Below are 18,657 nucleotides of genomic sequence, written 5' to 3'. Positions count from 1 at the left end.
CTTAGGATTTCATGTTTCATCCGGGCTCGATTCTGTCCTGGTTGGAAAGCTGCGATGGAGATTGCGTTTGGTGCTTTCCGGAACACCAACAGTTGTCCCCCGAACCTACCCTGCCTTTCAGCACATGCGCTTGTCATGCTTAACTCGATTCGATGGATTGACCTCAGCGACTGCATCTTGACATAGTCATGCCTGCAGACTCCCAGGATGATTCTGAATTATTTTTGCAGTAGCTGCCACCGCCACGATGGAAGTTAGGAACTGTAACCAATGACTCCAAGGAATTTATGTTATCATCAAGTTGTATTGACTTGCTTTTAACAGTATTGCTTCTTTTAAACATCGACAATCGGGTACTATTCGTGAAGTGGTTAGTCGCCTTAGGAACAAATATAAATGTGTTATATTCACACAATAGTATCAGCCGTAGCCAAACGCACAGTGTGTAAACGATGCAGGTATCGTAATACTTTCCGAGTGGAATATGGTATTTTCGAGCACTGAAGCCCCGAACCAGAGGTATTGAGAGCAAAATCAAAGAGCCATAGCATTCCACAAACCAAAACGCTCCAGGGGTATTTTAAACGCCAAAACAACTGGACCACGAAACATCAGATGCAGCACTGCTTCCTAGCATAGCAGTACCCATCTCCACCCTAAGCACTAAGACACAACTTGAACCGAAACCGTATACCAAACGTGTAGACAACTAATGCACCGCGATGGACACCCAAAACATCCATACGATCCCCGAAAGCAGGCCTTCTCATAGCCTTGCGGCATCAAAACAAAGAGATATATGATATTCAAAATTATACAACCGGGGATTAGTTATAGACCATGTCGAGGTGATGGCCTCTATAAGAGCCAAAGTGGCCGATCCCGGGATGGAAGTCTCCGAACACTAGCGTACGTCATGACTCTGAACAACGCAATCATATATCTGCCATCACGGATTGCAGGATATTCCGCTTGTACTCCCGCAGAGCCGCCTCCTTTTTCTTCATCTGTTTCCGTAGTCGCATATAGCGCTGTTTCCAAGTCTCTTCGGAGGCATTGTTCAGGAAACTGTCGTCGAGTTCATCATCAGTCGCGAAATCCAGGGAATCTGTACTGTCGTTCAAGGTTCTGTTACGGTTTGCCGCGTTGTCGGGCTGGTTGTTGCTTTCCAGAGACGCGAACGGCATATCCTTAAAAACAATATTCGTTACAAGCTCTGGGGCCAATTTGGATTCCCAGGAGATGGTGCGAGACGTATAGAGCTGTCCCCGCGCAGCAGCTGGCGTTGCATCTTCATTTCTGGGAATCACAGAGCCCACTTTCATGGTCACCGACCCAGGTGTTCCGCCACCAAGACCAAGTTGGCGCCCAACCCCCAGATAGATCGCACACAAAGAAGGTACATGTTCTGCAGGTACCCCAACGCACGCAGGGGCCAGTTTATCGACTATCATACGAGCGAAAACCTCAGCTCCACTGGACGTCATGGGCGTCGAACGACCAACCACCTTACCGCTCAGAAGGTGAGCAGAAAGGGCGCGAATCACGTCGTCCATGGTAATCCTCGGAGAGGATCGCATGTCAGCAACTGATGTGCTGGGTCCGGCCTCAAGGTCTATCCCGTTGGATGTAGCGACAGAGCTGCGACGCTCTTCCATCTCGCGGTGCGATGGGCTCGACATGTCATTTTCCCCGTTTACCAAAAGCGTCGGTGGCGTTGCAAGTCGGACAGAACCACCTGGGTGTGGAGGGACTCGCAACTGTAGCTTGTTCGGTCTTGAACTGAGTGGCTGGAATGGGGTGGGCGACTGGTGAACTGGGGGGTTCGAAAAACGACTGCTCGTATCATTCTCGACGACGATCGCAGGAGAGGACCGAATGCTTGAGTTATCGACAAGAGATGTGTCGGAATGCCTAGGATTTGCTGGAAACGAAGAAAATGGCCCACCAGGGGCAGAACCTCTGTTGGGCGGTCGTCCACGAACCTTTCCCGTAGTCGAGTTGTTACTGCTCGGCCACGCGGATGAAACAGCCGGCCCATGACGCCTCCTTGTGCGACTCCGTTCCCGGGAAGACGGCGTGACTGCCGACTGTGGTTCAGCTGACATGAACATGTCGGCCGGATGGTGACCTCTGGGAATGATGGCCGACTGGGGATAGCCGGCCGGAGATGCATCTCTATCGAAAGGCCTCCAGCGAAAGTCTTGGCCTTGTTGGGTGTCTGTCGGGTTATCTGTGGGAAAGGCAGACGCTGCCGCCCAAGGGTCGGCCGGCTCCATATCATCCGGAAAAGCGCTGAAAGGAATAGCGCTAGGTGGAAAACTGGAAGGAACAGAACCGCCGTGCAAGACGCCGACGGAAGTATCTAGATGCGGTCTCTTCGCAGTCTTGGGATCATCATTTTCCTTGTCATCGGCACGCTTGCGGCCACGTTTTGGCTTCCACTCTGGAACAAGGGCCCGCAACGCGAGGTCCTCCTCCAGTGGAACTCCATCTCGACTCTCGTAGGCGGCGCCGGTGGAGGGCGGGAGCTGCGTGTAGTAGGTGTGGACATGACCGAGACAGTATTCAAAAAAGGCATCCACATGCATAGCCCGCATCCAGCGCTGGATAGTCGTCAGAGAGAGAGAGAGACAAGAAGCTTGGGGAATAGCCGACAAACCTTTAGCCTCACAGCGTACTGCTGTACCTTCTGCGTGCTCTGCTTCTTTTCCAGCGACGGCGGTTCCACCCCGAGTTCAATTGCCAACTGAATCCACGTCTTCAGCTCCTTCCTATCCAGCTTTCGAATAAGTTCCCACAAGGTGAAGATGCTAAAACTCTTGCCGTCACTCCGCGGAGGGGATCTAAAGATCCTTCGCAGCTCCGACGTATCGACAGAAGCTGGGACATTGGGATTGCAGTAGAGGATGAATGCGACGTAGGCGTCATCGATTGTCTCATCTGTGATATCGCGGGACGGCAACGTCCGAGAATCTGCAGGGCCCAACGAGTTCCTGGCCTGTCTCTGGCGCGAAACCGCGTCGAACAGGGGCGGAGGAGACATGGAGGTTCCGGAACGAGTTGCTGATGGCAGAGGCAGTCCCGACTGCGGACCCCTAGGTGATGATTGCAGACTGCAAGGTGTCTCTTTGCGGCGTAGCGGCGGAGAGGCCGACGCTGCCAACCTGCTACGGGCGCTCCCTGCCGGAGATGCACTCTGGAAAGAGGAATCGAGCGCAGCGGGATACCTAGCATACTGTTGGATCACCATCTGACCGTCTGCCAGCCCGTCCCCCTCGGCGGGGTTGTGGACAGAGCCAGAATACGACCCATCCATGGTTGAGCGATGTGAGCCTCTTCGGTGGGTCCGACTGTCAACAGAGTCATTCAATGGATGAAGACAACAGAGTGAGCAATTCGTCAAGCCACACTTCAATGGCACATATTAAAGGGGGATAGTCGTGTAGAATGTCTGCGCAGAAGGGACACGATCTGCGGCCGGATCAAAATAGCTAGATAAAGCAGAATGGAGGCACTCTCCGCCATAGGGCTGAAGCTTGCATGCAGCTGGCTGGGGACCAACAAAGAACAGAGATCAACCAGGACGCCTTCCCCGAAGAGGCACAGATCATATATATAATGAAATGCAGACTGACTCGCGCTGTTTTCTCAACAGACGCAGCTAGGCGGAGGAAGAGGAGCAGAGGGCAGCGGGAGCGCCGTCGAGCTGGAGACACAGCCCGCGTTCTATTTCTGGCCGTCAGGAGAGGGCGTTGCCTCTTCGGGCTAGGGCTTGGGGGCTTAGGGCGGGGCGGCAGGGCAAGGGCAGGGCTTGGCGATCACATGTACACTAATCCACGTATGGTCTAGCGTCTTTCCTTCCCGGCGCTAGCTAGGATAGGCTAGCGTGTGCAGGTCCCTGTCGCGGTCACGATGAGATCCCTGGATGCCTCGATGCCTGAGCTGATGGACAGAATGCCTGTGTACAGCCGGATGGTCTTACGATCACGGAGTAGGTCCATATGTAGTGTTGTAGTATGTTATACGGCTGATGACATAACCCACTGCAACTAGACTAGCTGCTGAATTAGGTAGCTGTGAGGCTGTTGAGGATCATAGGATGGCGACCTGAGGCACCTCCGGGCGACGGACTCCACCTCCAGACGAAGAGAGCAAGACAGCCGCCCTCGACCGCATTCACCTCCTCCTCTTCTTTATCTCCTCTCCGGGTCTCCTTCACCTCATCTCTCCTGGGTCTCTCCGTCTCTTTCTTTGTCTCCCTCTGTCGCTGCTCCAGTCGGGTGTCGGTTCGTCTCCGCAAACCCGCGACAGTCGAACCTTCGACCTTATCATGCCGCTTCTGCCCCACGATCCGTCCCCGAACTGGTCCTAGTGATGGCGTCCTCCCACCGCTCTCCGCCGCGCCGCCCCCAGAGATCTTCCCGCCCTGTCCGCTCCAGCCGCATGCGGGTCCAGTCCTACTGCGAGGAGAGCAGCTCTGAGGATGGCCTCGACGACCTGACTGCGTCCGACCCCGAGTTCTCCTTCTCCGGCAGCACCTCGCTCTCTCTACGCCCGCGACGATCGAACCGCCCACCGGCGTCGTACCGGGAGGCGTCGACCGATGAGAGCCTGGATGGGGGTGAGGGCGACAACGAGGATGACGATCCAGCGGCTGTGCTCCCGGTCGAAGCCCCGACTCGCTTCGTCTATCCCTTTCCTGAGTCCGCGAACGGGGGAGGTCCTTCTCGAGCACCCCGCAGACCACCACCGTCGCGCAAGACAGGCTCCAAGTCTTCTACTCCCAAGAAGTCTTCACCAAAGAAGCGCATGAGGATAGGAGCACCGCTGAAGAAACGAAGGAGAGTCGAGAGTGAGCAGCCTGATTTTGTTGGCTCCGGGGTCATCCCGCCCTGGCAAAGACTACCGTATCATATTCTCTTTGAAATTTTCCTCTATGCTTCTGATCCTCTCGTGGATGAGAGGACAGCATCCAGACATAGCACCGTGCAATGGCTTGTGAACGTTGCGCTTCTCTGTCGAGCTTTCCACGAGCCAGCGCTAGCTGCGCTATACTATTCCCCTCCGCTCGTGCCGGCAGCCAAGGGTCACGGCTTGCTGAGTCTGCTCTCGAAACCGCAGGAGTCACTCTCCGCTAATTATGCAAACAAGATCAAGGAGCTCAACGTCGACGTTGAAACGCTCCTCCTTTACAAGAGTGGGCCCACACTCGGTTACTTTGAGCTGCCCAGCTTGATTGAGCGAACCCCGCAACTGAGAAGGCTGCGGCTGTACCATAAAGATGACTGCGTTATCGGGCTGCCTGCGTGGCAGATCCAACCCTCAAAATGGTCGTATCCAGGATCACTATTCTCCAGCTTGAATGAGCGTCAGATCCGGCTCCGTACCTGGGACTGGAACGCTCGCTTCATGGAGTCGGAACGCTTAGTCCCGCTCATTCTGAGAACCCATCGGGAACCAACGTTCAAGAGCCTCCGTGAACTAAGGCTGTTGCACGTCACGTCCGACGAACCGTTACCCGAAGCCGAAGAGGAACATTCAAATGCGAGAGAGATTGCCCTGGCTACGGCGCTCAAGGATCTTCCTGAACTTCGTCGTCTGGAGTTTGTCGAATGCTCCATCGTGAACGACTTTCTGCTGCCTCGTCTCCCGTCTACGCTGACGTCCTTGACCATCAACAACTGCGACGAGGTCGCAACGTCGAATCTGAGGCCCTTTCTGGCCAGCCACGGTCAGCACTTGCGAGAACTCAGTCTCAACCACAACCGCCATCTGAACATGTCGTTTACCCCTGACCTTGCGCGGTGCTGTCCAAAGCTCGAGAAATTCAAGATGGACATTTCCATGCATGACTGGTCGAGCTATCATGATGTCGAACCCCATTTCAAAGACCTTCTCGGCCCGACCGAGATTCCAACGTGGCCTCGGACGCTAAGGGAGATCGAGCTGTTGCAGCTTCGTAACTGGGACGACGCAACGGCCGAAGCATTTTTCACATCCCTCATAGATTCTGCCCCGGATCTGAAGGACCTGAGGAGGCTTATCATCAGCGCGATCCTAAAGATCGGATGGCGGGACCGGGCGACCTTTCGCGAGAAATGGATATCGAGACTCGAGAGCGTGTTCCTTAGACGAAGTGCACCTCCTGATCCCAACCTCCGGAGCATACCCCGGCCAGCAGCACGGAATGCTGCGGCTCCACCTGCAACAGCAGAAGGTACCATTTCAGATAGTTTCACACTGTCTGACGCGACTCACACCGCCAACGAGATGCGTCTCGACAGTGGTCCATCGACGCCCTCCAAACGGAAGAGCGCGCGTCTTGCTCAGCGACAGCTCTCTAGTTTGGAAGACCCCTCGATAGCCGCAAACTCGCGCCGCTCATCCTCCACTCGTGCACGAAACGGTATTGACGATGCGCCTATGAAGTACGTGCAAAGGATGTGCGACGTCGTCATGATCCGCATCGATAACCACCGTCCTGCCGAGACGCAGTTCAACGAGAACGATTTCCTTGATGATGAGCTCAGCGGCGACGAGGATTGGAACGGCCATGATTTCGATCCTGACGGAGGTGGACATGCGTGGTAGCCTTGTTGATTTCTTCTTGTCCCACTTTTTCCCAATTTCCGTTTTTCGAGGCTCTGTTTTGCTGCTCCGCATGGTCATCGTTGGTCCAGGTCCCGGTATTGGAAGGATGTATGGAGGGATGGATAAAGGCCTGGGTTGGTGGCGTACCTATCTCCTTTTTCCCTTTCTGCTCCCACACACACATCGATGTAGACGCGTGAGACACAATTTGGGCGGATTGATATCGAGAGGAGTTCCGGCTTCGTGTGTGTTCGTCTTCATCTTTCATTCTCGTCTTCAAGAAAGTGATATCCTAAATAAATTCCTTTTTGTGTGGGCAATGGCGGTGTTTTTTACTATGTTTTTGTCTGTCGAGTCCGGTGGAGAGGAACGGAGCGGAGTACCTGGCGTTTTGCAGTCAGTCAGTTCCCTGTGTGTCTTGTCTGGTTCCTTACTCCTTTTTTTGTTCTTGTATCAGCCAAGCCAAGCCTCCATGATATACGCTCCCACAACCCATGACTACTATGACTATGACTCCATGACTCATGTCACAAATATTGTGATTCTGTGAACCCCGCTGTATCTCTAAAGTTGTGTTTTAACTTACTCTCAGAAAGGAAAGGAAATGGAAGGAAATGTAATGAATCGTACTTCTACTGTACTGTACTGTATACTATGTCCTCCTTCCTCTACCCCTTAGGTACCGTTACAACTACTAAAAAGCAGCAACTATCTATCCATGAGGTCTTTCATCTTCAATCCAACTTTCCCTTCTTCTTCTTCTTCTTCTTCGTCTTTCCTGCCCTGTTATATACAGTCTATACAATATATACGATAATATTAGTATTATTTATTCACTCATGAATACCTATCAATCGATAAATCAACCAATCGACCAATCAGTTTGTAAGACCTTTCTTTCATGATTCCAGTATCCACACAGACAAGACCAGACCATCTATCTATCTGGCCCTAGCCTAGTGAATGTACTCTATGTGTGCATGTATACTACATACATACAACCCTGGCTTGGTCTCTGATCCAGTTCCGTTCAGTTTAACTTGTCTACTCTGCTCTGCTCTACCCTCTCCTTTGATCCATGATCCATGATAATCCTATTCGAAGTACATAGTAGATGTTATTACTCAGTGCCCTACCCTACTACCCCCGTACGTACGCTGTTAATGTTGGATCTAGGTCTTGTCCAGGCCGATCTGTCCTATCCTCACAACACAATAAAAGGCGCCCTCGTAGACTAGGTAGATAGATAAGGATTTAGAAAAGACCCGCCAGATGTGAAGCTACAGACTAAGTATCTGGTGTGCGGGGTCTTCCTGTAGGTTGTTTCGCATTGATACTATTCTTTGACCACCTGTTATTCGTATTTGCTGCTGCTGCATGCATCTACAGATGGAAAGAGGGGTAGCCAAAGATATAGAGAGGAGAGGAGATAGAGAAACACCCCGCAATCGATCCGAATCACTTCGACTTTTCTAAATGGAAATGAATAGGTATATGAAAAGAATAAACCCCGTTTGGATCAAAAAGAAACAGATCGTGTTTGTACCGCATGAACGAGAACCGTATCCATCCAATGACTCAAATCAAATCGTCCGTGTTTGAACAGCTTTACTTGTTTTCTGGCTTCCGGCCGTACACGACGTAACTAATCCGAGCAACAGTTTGTTAGCTCTTGTCACACGCGAAGAATAGGTAGGAGGTGGATGGACATACAAGTCAAAAACAGGATGAATCGCCCGGTTCCTCGCGTCGTTCTTGGTCTTCGCGGCAAGCACGCTGACTTCATCCTTCGACCAATTTGCGTACCGCGTCAGCACAGCCATCGCGCTCCCTTCGAAGCCGGCCTCAGCCTGCATGAGGTTCCACGTTCCAAGGGTTTTCTAATGATAGATCATCTGGTTAGTTAAAGCTGAGAACACAATGCAGTAAAACACGGGGATGAATGCATACGTAGTATTTATCCTTAGGCCACGTCCCCATTGGAATTCGGTACTTCTGGACGTGGATATCCACAAACCCAGCCTCTTCGAGCCATCCCTTGAATTTTGGCCCCGGTCGCGGCTCGTAGCCCTGCTTCTCAAAAGCCCCGACGATGTGTATGTAGTACTGTTCGATCGAGGTCCCTTTTGTGGTTCCGTCGTCGGATCTAATCATGATGTCCCAGTCCTGGAACTCGACCCATCCGCCGGGCGCGGTATTTCTACGTAGCATAATCAGATCACTGAACTTTCACTGGAAGAGCGGGGGGATACTAACTTGTAAGCGTGCTTTATGAGTTTTACAAAGTCGTCGGTCTTTATAGCTGCTGCTAGGAAGCGGGCATGGACGAAGTGGAATGGATGGTCCTCGTATCCCCACTCCTCCAGGAAGTCATCGACCACGAACTTCACATTGGGAGGAACACTGCAGGCACACGCCTTGCTTAATACCCACCCTAACGTGTGATGTGCGACATATCGAGGTACTTACAGCGACGGCTGGATAGGACTGAGATCATTGCCGATAACCTGGAGCAAGAACTCAGTTTTTCTGTCTACAACGTAGGCAACAAACGCCTTACCTCAGCGGAAGGAAAACTATCGGCTGCAGCAGAAATGTAAGCACATCAAAGTCACAAAGCTGTTTCAATTCAGTGCCAGTGTTACCAAAGTCAATAGCCCATATGCCAGTCCCCGTGCCGAGATCGAGAACGCGTCCCGGGTTGGGCCCAATCGGTGCAAGGAAAATCTTTCCGTGCATCATATGTGAGAACATTGCGTGCATCATATCTAGACGGTCTTGCTCGTCCTCGTCGTTTGGGAACATATAACCTTCCAAAGGTCATTAGCGAAGTCTCGCATTTACCCTGCAAGCACTTACGGCCTTCACGGTATGCGTGATAGCGTCTGCCGTTTTCAACTTTATAGTCGACAACGGAAGAAGTGATAGAAGCAGAATACGTTGAGCTGCACATAGCGTCAGGTGACATATGTCAGCCGCCAATTCAGATTAAGTAGGAGAGCGAGATTGCGAACAGTTCATTTCCATAAGTTGAATCATTGTCGGTAACCTAGGGAGATGAAAATGGTTAGCAACTTTGCTTATAGTATGGGAAGAGGAATATGATATAGCACGGAAGGCACCAGAGCAAGGAACGTTGGGATAAGCAAACCTCGGTATCAACTTCAAGATCAGGAAGATGGATCTCATCGTGGTTGGTAGGACTGGGAGCGCTGGGAGCAGGGGCAGCGGCATCAGCAGCGGTAGAACTGGGAGCGGCGGCAGTACTCGGAGCGGCGGTAGCACTGGGAGCAGTGGCAGCAGCAGCAGTACTGGGAGCAGTGGCAGCAGTAGCAGTACTGGGAGCAGTGGCAGCAGCAGCAGTACTGGGAGCAGTGGCAGCAGCCGGAGCGCTGGGAGTACCAGTCTCTTCGGCCATTGTCGAGTTCTTAACCCAGGAAGCAATCACGCAAAATAAAAGGGACTTTCTTTAACACAGTGTTATCGCCGAACTGTGTGCCTCAGTCAGCCAAATGCAAAGAATGGTAAGACCAAAAAACCACAGAGGAGAAGTTGATAGGGCTACCGTGTATATATCTGCTAGCAAACTACAGACGCAACTCACCATTCATGGCAATTGTCTTAAACAATTCCGCCCGCAAAGTCGACTCAACTGCGGGGACAGCGTGGATTGTCGAACCAATGGCCGAATATATGCATGGACATAACGTCGTACGGAACACGGCGTTACTTGGCGAGGCCTCTAACGGCCGCGATCCACCTTGGAAAAAAAACAGCGCTTCTTGCTTCGGGTACTGTTGTGGAAACAAGGAACCGTTCTCCAAAAGCTATCCATCCGGGCCCACAGCTTTGAAGAGGGCGACTCAGCGAAGCATGCATTAGTGTCACATTTGGCCCGTGCTACTTGCAACTGAAGACAAGCTAGAGTATCTCTGTAAGACTAAGCAGTCAGGCGACGCTGGCCCTGCAGAAAGCCCTTGGTACTTATGTACCTGCTGTATGTCTTTTCCCGTTCACATGGCGGCTTCGAGGCGCATTCCCCAGACTGCGCCGCATCTTTCTGGATGTCGTGCTTGATGTTGTGGATGCCCTGTTGTGTCTGCAGCTGGCGACGTCACCTCTTTCACGGACTCACGAACTGCCAAAGCCGGCTAAAAGACTTTGGATCCTCCCATATCGAACCGCGTCTGCATATCGTGAAGCGGTAGGATACGTGACGGCGAAGCAGGGGTCAGAAAAGGGAAATTGGAGAGAAGATGGTAGGTCGTGAGGAGACAAGCGAAGCCGTTGACGGACGCCGTCGCTTTTGCGCCGATCTGCTTCCGACCTCTCAGACTCGCACGCTGTCCACCAAACTGCATGCCACCTGAATCACACCTCCACCTGTGAAAAGGCACGAATATATGATACAGACTCGATCGCCAGGTACCGTGTATACCTTTTGCGGCAATTCCCTACAGTTTCCTGACAGATAACCTTGTCTCGGGGACTGACGTTTATGGCCAGGCTAGCAGACGGGCCGCGGGAGATGTACCCGCTGACGATTTTGTCGTCATGGGCCTCATGGCCATCGAGATTCGACCGGCCTCCTACGTGGTGTGTGGCGGTGGAGCAGACTATACAGCATCGTTGTCAGTTAGCTCACCTGCCACATCCTAGTGAAGCATGTTTGCAGACCGACCATCTTAATCTTGCCTGCTATTAGCCCAATGGGGCTTACGCCCCAGCAGGCTAAGAGGGGATCGCCCGAAGCCTAGAACACAACGAGTTTCGAGCGAATCAAAACGTACTGCATGTTGAAACTCCCATTCGGCAGACCCCGCTTTCTGCTGTCTGTACAGCACTGCACGGTTTATGCAGTGTGCGCATGAAAAGGCGCAAGTTGCAACAACACGATTATTGATGATCAATGGATTTGAACATGACTTCATGGATGCGGCTCCGGAAGATGCCCGAGGACCAAGATACCGATGCAGCACGGCGACCTTCGCCGAGCCAGAGAGAGAGGATCGGATAAGCACGCCACTCTTGGTCTCTTCAGGGCCTCCTCGTGACCTACCCAGGTAAGTAACCGATTTCCATCGTCGACTCGAAGAATTTGATAGTATGACTCGATGGTTACCAGTATAGTAGGTAGGCCGATAGGTACTTAGTATTTAATACTAATAGCATGCCCCTTGTGTCCGGAAGAACTAGCATCGCCTGCTCCATGCCGCAACTGGGCTTGCCGAATACACCCTTGGGCTATAATACACGGTCATATATGGTCCTTTGTCTCTCTTATATGCGTATGACACGTGTGTCTGTGTGCCTGTTTCGGTATCGAGGTTGTGATGGGGGCTGCACAATCATTAGTGGGGCCTTTTAGCAGAATATGAAGGTATCTTGCCGGGACTCAACAGGTAAAAAGGCGTGCCATTAAGAAGGACCGCTAGATAGGGGCCAAGGGGGAACCTACAATCGCGCCCGAAGACCTTCAGTGTACGACTTAGCCAGATCGGTCCAGCCCTGCCGGTGGAAACAGGAACTCAACCCTCCTGCAATCGCAATATCGCTCTTCGCATGGTGCTTGACCGGTATATAGAGTTTTGGCTCCGGGTATATCTTCCCCGGCGTGGTTTCAAAGTTAAATAGAACTCCAGCAATTCGTTGTATAGAAGGCCATGAATTCAGGAGAAGAGGCCACAATTCCTTCAGAATATCGAGTCCGGCTCGCGTTGTCTCGTCCTTAAGTCTTCCGCCAAGGGTATAAACCTCGCGGACCTTGTTGAAGGATGTGCATGGTGTACGGAAATAAATCTTGATACGAGATTCATCTGGATCGTTACAGTCGATAGAAAGAAACTCAACTCGTGCGTTTTCCTCGGGAGGACAAGAGGCAACGTATGCCTCGACCATCGACAGAGCCGGTGCTATGGGGTATTGTTCACTATCCAGCTTGAGAGCAGAGTCGAAAACGAGTCTAGCTTCGGACTTTCCTGTCTCGAGTGACTTTAGCATTGGGAAGAAATACGCCTTCAACATGGCCTGTCCGTCCCTGAAATCAAATGCAAAGAGGTTCTGACCTGTGTTCGTTCGCAGGAAGAAGCTTGCGGATACGAGTGGCATGGTCGGGCGAGGCTATGAGTTCCCTTTCGAAGTGTCTGAACCACTGCAAATTCGTGACGTCCGGAAATTCCTCCATGCTACGGATGAATTCCCGCGATGCGAACCAGTTGAAAGGATCATGTTCTGTGCCAGCGAGCTTACCGACCGGCTCAAAGCACATTCGCACGGTGGCTTTGCCTCCATGCAGGTTGATACTGGACTCCACAGGGCTGCAGTCGTCTGTCAGGAAAGACTCCCAGTGAGGCTTCTCGCCTGGGTGAGCTCGTGGTCCGAGAGCAGGGAGGATATATCGATATATCAGGGCCAGGTACTGATACTGGTGGGTGATATCATAGTTGCATTCGATCATCAGATCCTGAATTGTCGGTGCAAAGGCATACCACCAGAACTTCTGATCCTCGTTTGGGAATCCCAGTCCGGTACTGAGAACGATATACGGGAGTCGCAAAGGCGTACTCATATGGAAGCTATTTTCCTTATGTGACAAGTCTTTATCTCGATTGATTGTGTCTGAAGAGGGTGTGAAGATCCCATTCGATATCTGTGCCGCCATTGTGACTAGCAGTCTGGTTTGTCTGTGGGAGACAGCAACAACACTCTAGACACTATAAGATACCTCCTGGCATACATTTTAGACGAACATTCCCATTAAAAATGCCCACGATACAGACTTTGAAGCACGGAGACATTTTTCGCACCTTTCTCGCTCTTGGTATGCCATTGTTGGCTGAAGGGCCGCAGTTGAACCTGCGAATAATCCAGATCCCATTACATCGTTCATACTCGGAAACATATCCAAGGACAACTGAAGTCAGGATGTTTATTTTCGCTTTTGCTTTCACCTTCACAGGCTGTTCCGAAAATGACTGCCGAATGTCTCCTATTGGAATGCTCTAGGGATCAATAGCTCCGTTTTTGGACGCTTCAGGGTGGGCCAGTCCTAAAATGGGCTCGACACTTGATTGTCCGCCTGTCGGAGGAACGGATCCAAGAATGCAGGCATTCCTATCTCGTGTCACATGAGTCGAACTCTGATATCTTGTAATGGCATCAGGTATCCCCAATTTCGGCCCCCAAAAGGGAATAGATTGTATCTCATCCATGCCATTATCATTTATAAGCAGACATACTGCGTAGATCTGCTCAGGCATTTTGCACGAGCGATACTTACTCAATCTAGGACTAGCTTTAGCAAGTCAACGCGGTCAGTGCAGTATTGCTGCTATCCACCCCAGCCCGACAGGGCATCAATAACAAAAGCGTCAACGATGAAAATGGTCCGCAGCCAAACATTTTTAGGACCCTGTAGTATCCGATAAGCTTGTCCATCTTTGCCTCGCAGGGGTGAAGAGATCTCGATCGTTTTTGTGATGTATCAACTCGGGCAGTGGATCATCCCTACTTCGGCGATCAATCTGCGGAGGTTTCGTCGGGGCGGTATCTAGCTAGCTGTATTAGCAATGCATGAGCGGAGCTCAAAGTCCGACCCAAGGGTGTATCACCTATAGCCATGCTTAAAGCCGGCACATGATAGCCTCTCCGATTCCTTTCTGGATGAATGGCTTTGATGAATGGCATCGCTATGGCTTTGGTTTTGGCGTCTTGGAGGAAGCCGCCCTTGGAGGTACGATAGGATAAGAGTAGTCCCAAGCAGGCTGAAAGTAGCATGAGGTAAATCCCGCTTCTGTGCGAAAAACCGCTCCTGGTTCTGTTGGAGGTTCGACTTGACGAATGACTTAGACCAGATCAACAAACGGATGAGATGGACACTTCTTCATTCAGCTATCTAATGGATGGTAAAGAGAGTGATTCGCCTGAATACATGGGATGCGTTGACTGAAGGGGAAGGAACCCTGGATAATCTTAGGTTCCGAGTCACTTGATCAGCCATGCTAAGGACAAAACCATACTCGTCTGTTTTGATAGAATTCGATATTAACAGCACCAGTACTGTTAGGACTGGAAGGGTTTCCTTCGTTCAAGGGTAGTTCCCTCCTCTCAGACCTTCTGAGTAGTTCGTTCTTCAGTGTTTTGCCTTCTTTTTGTGTGCCTAGCGGGAGAGTCTTCCCTACATATCACCATGGCATAGTAAGTATAAATCATCAGTTTCTCATTAAATAAGTCTAATGCTGTAAGTCAATTCCTTGTCAGTATTTGAAGGAAAAGGGCAACACCTAGATAGGTGTGATTTAAATTCACAAACTGTTATGTCTATATATTGTACAGTATACTATATTTACTGGCGCCGTTTCAACAATTCATAGTAGAGATAGGGGATATTCCCTTGATTATAATATCTATATCTCTATAGGTCTGGCCTTCAAAACATATGCAATTGAGGCTCCAAGGGGAGATGTATGCATAGACAAATCAATATTTCGGCCTTTCTCCTACCGCGTCAAATCGCGGGAGCACTCCCAGCCACCAGGCCCCCATATATTACATTCACAACGGAACCCAGCAACAAACCGGGGGCTTCTAGCTCAGTGAGTTAGGCGGTTAACCTCCTGCAGGCAAAGTGCCCCAAACTCCTAGAACTGCTAGGAGTCCCCGGTTCGAATCCCAGAGCGGGTGATGGTTGCAGCGGTGCGGTAATTACCACCAATATTCCTGCTAACATCACCAGATGATCCCTGAGCTCTGGGATCAGTAAAACCCTGCCCGCCAAAAGCATGGTGGAGTTTTCGTAGCACCTCCCCCATCGAAACATGAGCTGGGATGTGAGTCTTTTTGTCTATTTATTCCTTTCTCTTACCTCCTTTATGGAAGCGATTGCGTGCTGGCTCTTAGGCGAAGTGAACTTCGATCTGAACCATCACGTTAGGGGATAACTCTATTTTGTCTTTGACAAAGTCATACCCGATAGTAATTGTCATTTTCCAATAATGGTGAGAACCCGATAGCGGAGATCTATATGAGCACTGTGCATGCAGACATCAATTGAGTACAATAGATTGACGCGACCATGCTTGTACACCACATATAGCCAGCGTGACACCAGGCCCTGAAGCACAAGAAACCTGCATAGACCGCTTTATCCCTAAAGTCCTGTGAAGCAAACTGTCAAACTAATTTGCGTCAATATTCCACACATCGACTGCTGGAAGGCCTCGAGTCCTGGTAGCCATGAGGTCTTAGCCCTGGAATGCAGGATTACGGACCTCTGAAAGGACATGAAGGATAGAGTAGAACGCTGTATGAGAACATATGTGGCGCTGAAGAGGCTTGCAGCCCTTGGGTAAAGCAGCAACATGCAGGTCCTCTATAGTTTCGACGGCACTTGTGAAGATACTGAATACAGTCAGTTGTGTCTAACACAGGAACGAGGGCTTTGAATAACATACCTGGTCCTAACATCAAGACCTATAATGGTTTCTCGATAGTACTGCGGCACCTAGAGCCAGAATGTTATCCAGAACCTGCATTTAGTCATTGAACCAGAGTCCCATGTGATAGCCTGCAGTGGGAATTTACCTATTGCAGTAGCTTAGTGCCTTCTTATTCTTTCCCTCTGTCTATAGACGTTGCCTGTGCAGCTTTGATAAGGTTCTGCTGTTCCGCCAGTCGACTAGGCTCACCAGCAACTTTGAGCCTTCTCTTGAATTCGTCGGTGGTCTGAACGGTTCGTTGAAAGTACTGGATCACGGGGAGACAAAGATATATTGTCATATTAGTCAACTTCTCAGCATCGGAAACTTTTTTCTATGGGCAAACTCCCTCCGGCAGGTCAGTCCGATTGACATCGAGAGGGAGAATCGTGTCGAAGTCGATATCAGATATATGGTAGTCCTTCCGCCAGGAGTTCAGCAGGTCGCAAGATTCCGGAGTTGATATTCGCTTGTGTCGATTTGGCTGCTTGTGCCGGACTGTTGACTTGCGTATCCTGCTCGATAATCTGACAGCATCATCTCTTTTATGGAAAGACTCTGGCCTTTGGTTAGCATAGATCCACATATGTTTGCCGCGTTCGCAGGCTGGGCAGATGGTATGCCGTCAATCGCAGCGAGCCATGCGGCGATAACTTAGTCAAGCAGTAATGACTCGCGAGTTATTGGAATCTGGCTGTCGCACTGCTTGTGATTCATATATAACAAGATGAGCCTGGTCATGATTGATTGACGGAGCCATCTGAGAGTCTTATTTTCCAACGAATCCTCAGTCAATATCCAAGGTTGGTGAGCAGACTGGTACCCCGCCACGTGCTTCTGCACCTTCTGTCACCGCCTGAATAGAATTTCTTTGGGCTAAATTCTCAACTAGTCCATGATATTATAAACTTTCTACTATAGCTCGACTGTTTGTACAACATCATGATTTTCCTTATATTTTTTTCTATATAAGATCACTGAATCTGACACTAGAAACCGAATGCACAAGAACCACCCGTGTACAGGTACTAGTACATATTTACATATAAAGTTTCTTCTATCCCGTTGCTCTTCTGTTTCTAGTTCGCTGCATTATTGTCGCTAGCGACTCTTCACACTGGGAGATGACAGCACTCATATACCTAGCATCTATGGCAGATAAAAACGACTCTTTGCTTTGATTCTCTTGCTCTGGGGTCGGGATGCTTGCTATTTCAAACCCTTGGTCCTCTCCGTTCCCGGGACCTGCACCGCTTTCCACTACACGACGAAATATCTTCAGCGTCTCCTCGCAGTCACGTAAGACTATCCTGAAGAGAATATCGCACATGGCTGCGGACTGCTCCGGAGGCATACTGAAGTCACCACAGCGGAATTGGACATAGTCAGCGTTCGTAGTCGTGACATTTGTCCCCGAGTGCAAAAGTAACCTGTCTCGAAACAACCCTGTTGATGCCTGCTGATCGAGTTTATTAAATACAAGTCGTAAAGCAGACAGGGCCAAGAGGAAATTCTCAGGTTCTCTTAGACAATTCTTGCATTGCAGCATAGCCCGGCAGGATGCCAGGGTATTGGTGGTACACTGCATGCACAAATCGAACCGCACTTTCTCCGCATATCGACCGAGGTTGTAAAGCTGTGTCATGTTGTCCAGTTGATATTTGAAACAAGAACAAACGCGCTTTGTCGATTCGAAAGGATCAAAGGCCACAATTTCTGCGCTCTGACCTCCGTTGGTAGGGCCGGCTGTGTATTGTGATTCCCCAGAAGCAGCTTGCTCCTGTGCAAAGACGTGTTCTGACATCAGGGCATTCTCAGACACAACGAACTGTCCATTGGGATGATTGTGGACCGAGCGATCTGGCCGAATATCCCCTCTGGCACCGATCATATTAAAAGCTTCTGGTTGTATGGCAGCTGAACTTGGTATTTCCGGGTCATTGGTGTAGAAGGGAGTTTCAATTTGTCCTAGAGATGGCAGGTTCAAATTTTCCAATAGAGCATCATCGATGATGTTATTCTTGAAGGAGTGAATCGATATTAGTTAAGCACACCCTCATACGATCTATATTAAAGAAACTAACCTCTTCGCCAGTCAAATCGGGAATTCCCAGGTTGTCTATGCACCTTTCCGAATCTTCAAAGCCGTTTAAATCTGGGCTTGAGGACATGCAAGCGAAGGGCACATTCGACAAGCCGTCTTGCAGGGGATGCAGTGACTCGAGAGCATATTGTTGCCGTAGTCGTTCGAGGGTCTCGATCGTTTTCTTATTCCTGCAACCTTTCGGTTTGCCCATACGTGTTGTATGGCCATATTGGCATGGCACATCCAACTGAGAGCACCGAGAGCAAGGACTCTCTCCTGTACATTTCACTTTGGACCGACGGCAGAAGTCGCACGCTTTGCGCAACCGAGGGTTTCCTTTGCTTACCCCAGAATCGCTGGGAGCAGCCATTTCCCGGACTGATCTTGGGTTATTATCGTAAATAGCGTCCTGGAGCCTTGAAAATATAGATAAAGGGATTCGTTTTCGGTATCTATGTATGAATATTTTCAAGTTGTTGTTTTTATCGCTTTGCAGGGGAC

At 50.4% G+C, this 18,657-nt stretch overlaps 4 protein-coding genes across 4 annotated transcripts; 1 reads left to right on the top strand and 3 right to left on the bottom strand.

Annotated features, from left to right (window-relative positions):
• Positions 1-935: 935 nt before the first annotated feature.
• Positions 936-3,319, bottom strand: VTN00DRAFT_3093 (uncharacterized protein; the record flags this gene model as incomplete). The annotated part of the gene is made up of 2 exons (XM_069429372.1): positions 936-2,606; positions 2,663-3,319. The coding sequence occupies 2 exons, from the start codon at positions 3,317-3,319 to the stop codon at positions 936-938; spliced, it is 2,328 nt and encodes a 775-aa protein (XP_069283086.1).
• Positions 3,320-4,377: 1,058 nt separating this feature from the next.
• Positions 4,378-6,594, top strand: VTN00DRAFT_3092 (uncharacterized protein; the record flags this gene model as incomplete). Its single annotated transcript, XM_069429371.1, has 1 exon — positions 4,378-6,594. One exon carries the CDS (start codon positions 4,378-4,380, stop codon positions 6,592-6,594), a length of 2,217 nt encoding a protein of 738 aa, XP_069283085.1.
• A 1,608-nt stretch (positions 6,595-8,202) lies between these two features.
• On the bottom strand, positions 8,203-10,012 carry VTN00DRAFT_3091 (uncharacterized protein; the record flags this gene model as incomplete). The annotated part of the gene is made up of 10 exons (XM_069429370.1): positions 8,203-8,239; positions 8,308-8,474; positions 8,545-8,794; positions 8,851-8,997; positions 9,064-9,101; positions 9,155-9,177; positions 9,240-9,404; positions 9,454-9,539; positions 9,609-9,643; positions 9,746-10,012. The coding sequence occupies 10 exons, from the start codon at positions 10,010-10,012 to the stop codon at positions 8,203-8,205; spliced, it is 1,215 nt and encodes a 404-aa protein (XP_069283084.1).
• A 2,036-nt stretch (positions 10,013-12,048) lies between these two features.
• VTN00DRAFT_3090 (uncharacterized protein) lies at positions 12,049-13,255 on the bottom strand (the record flags this gene model as incomplete). The annotated part of the gene is made up of 2 exons (XM_069429369.1): positions 12,049-12,631; positions 12,660-13,255. The coding sequence occupies 2 exons, from the start codon at positions 13,253-13,255 to the stop codon at positions 12,049-12,051; spliced, it is 1,179 nt and encodes a 392-aa protein (XP_069283083.1).
• Between the last annotated feature and the right edge of the window lie 5,402 nt (positions 13,256-18,657).

Source organism: Thermoascus crustaceus (genome assembly GCF_041956765.1).
Source record: "Thermoascus crustaceus strain CBS 181.67 unplaced genomic scaffold VTN00scaffold_12, whole genome shotgun sequence".
NCBI classification, from domain to species: Eukaryota; Fungi; Ascomycota; class Eurotiomycetes; order Eurotiales; family Thermoascaceae; genus Thermoascus; species Thermoascus crustaceus.
This window is presented reverse-complemented; position numbering and strand designations above follow the sequence as displayed.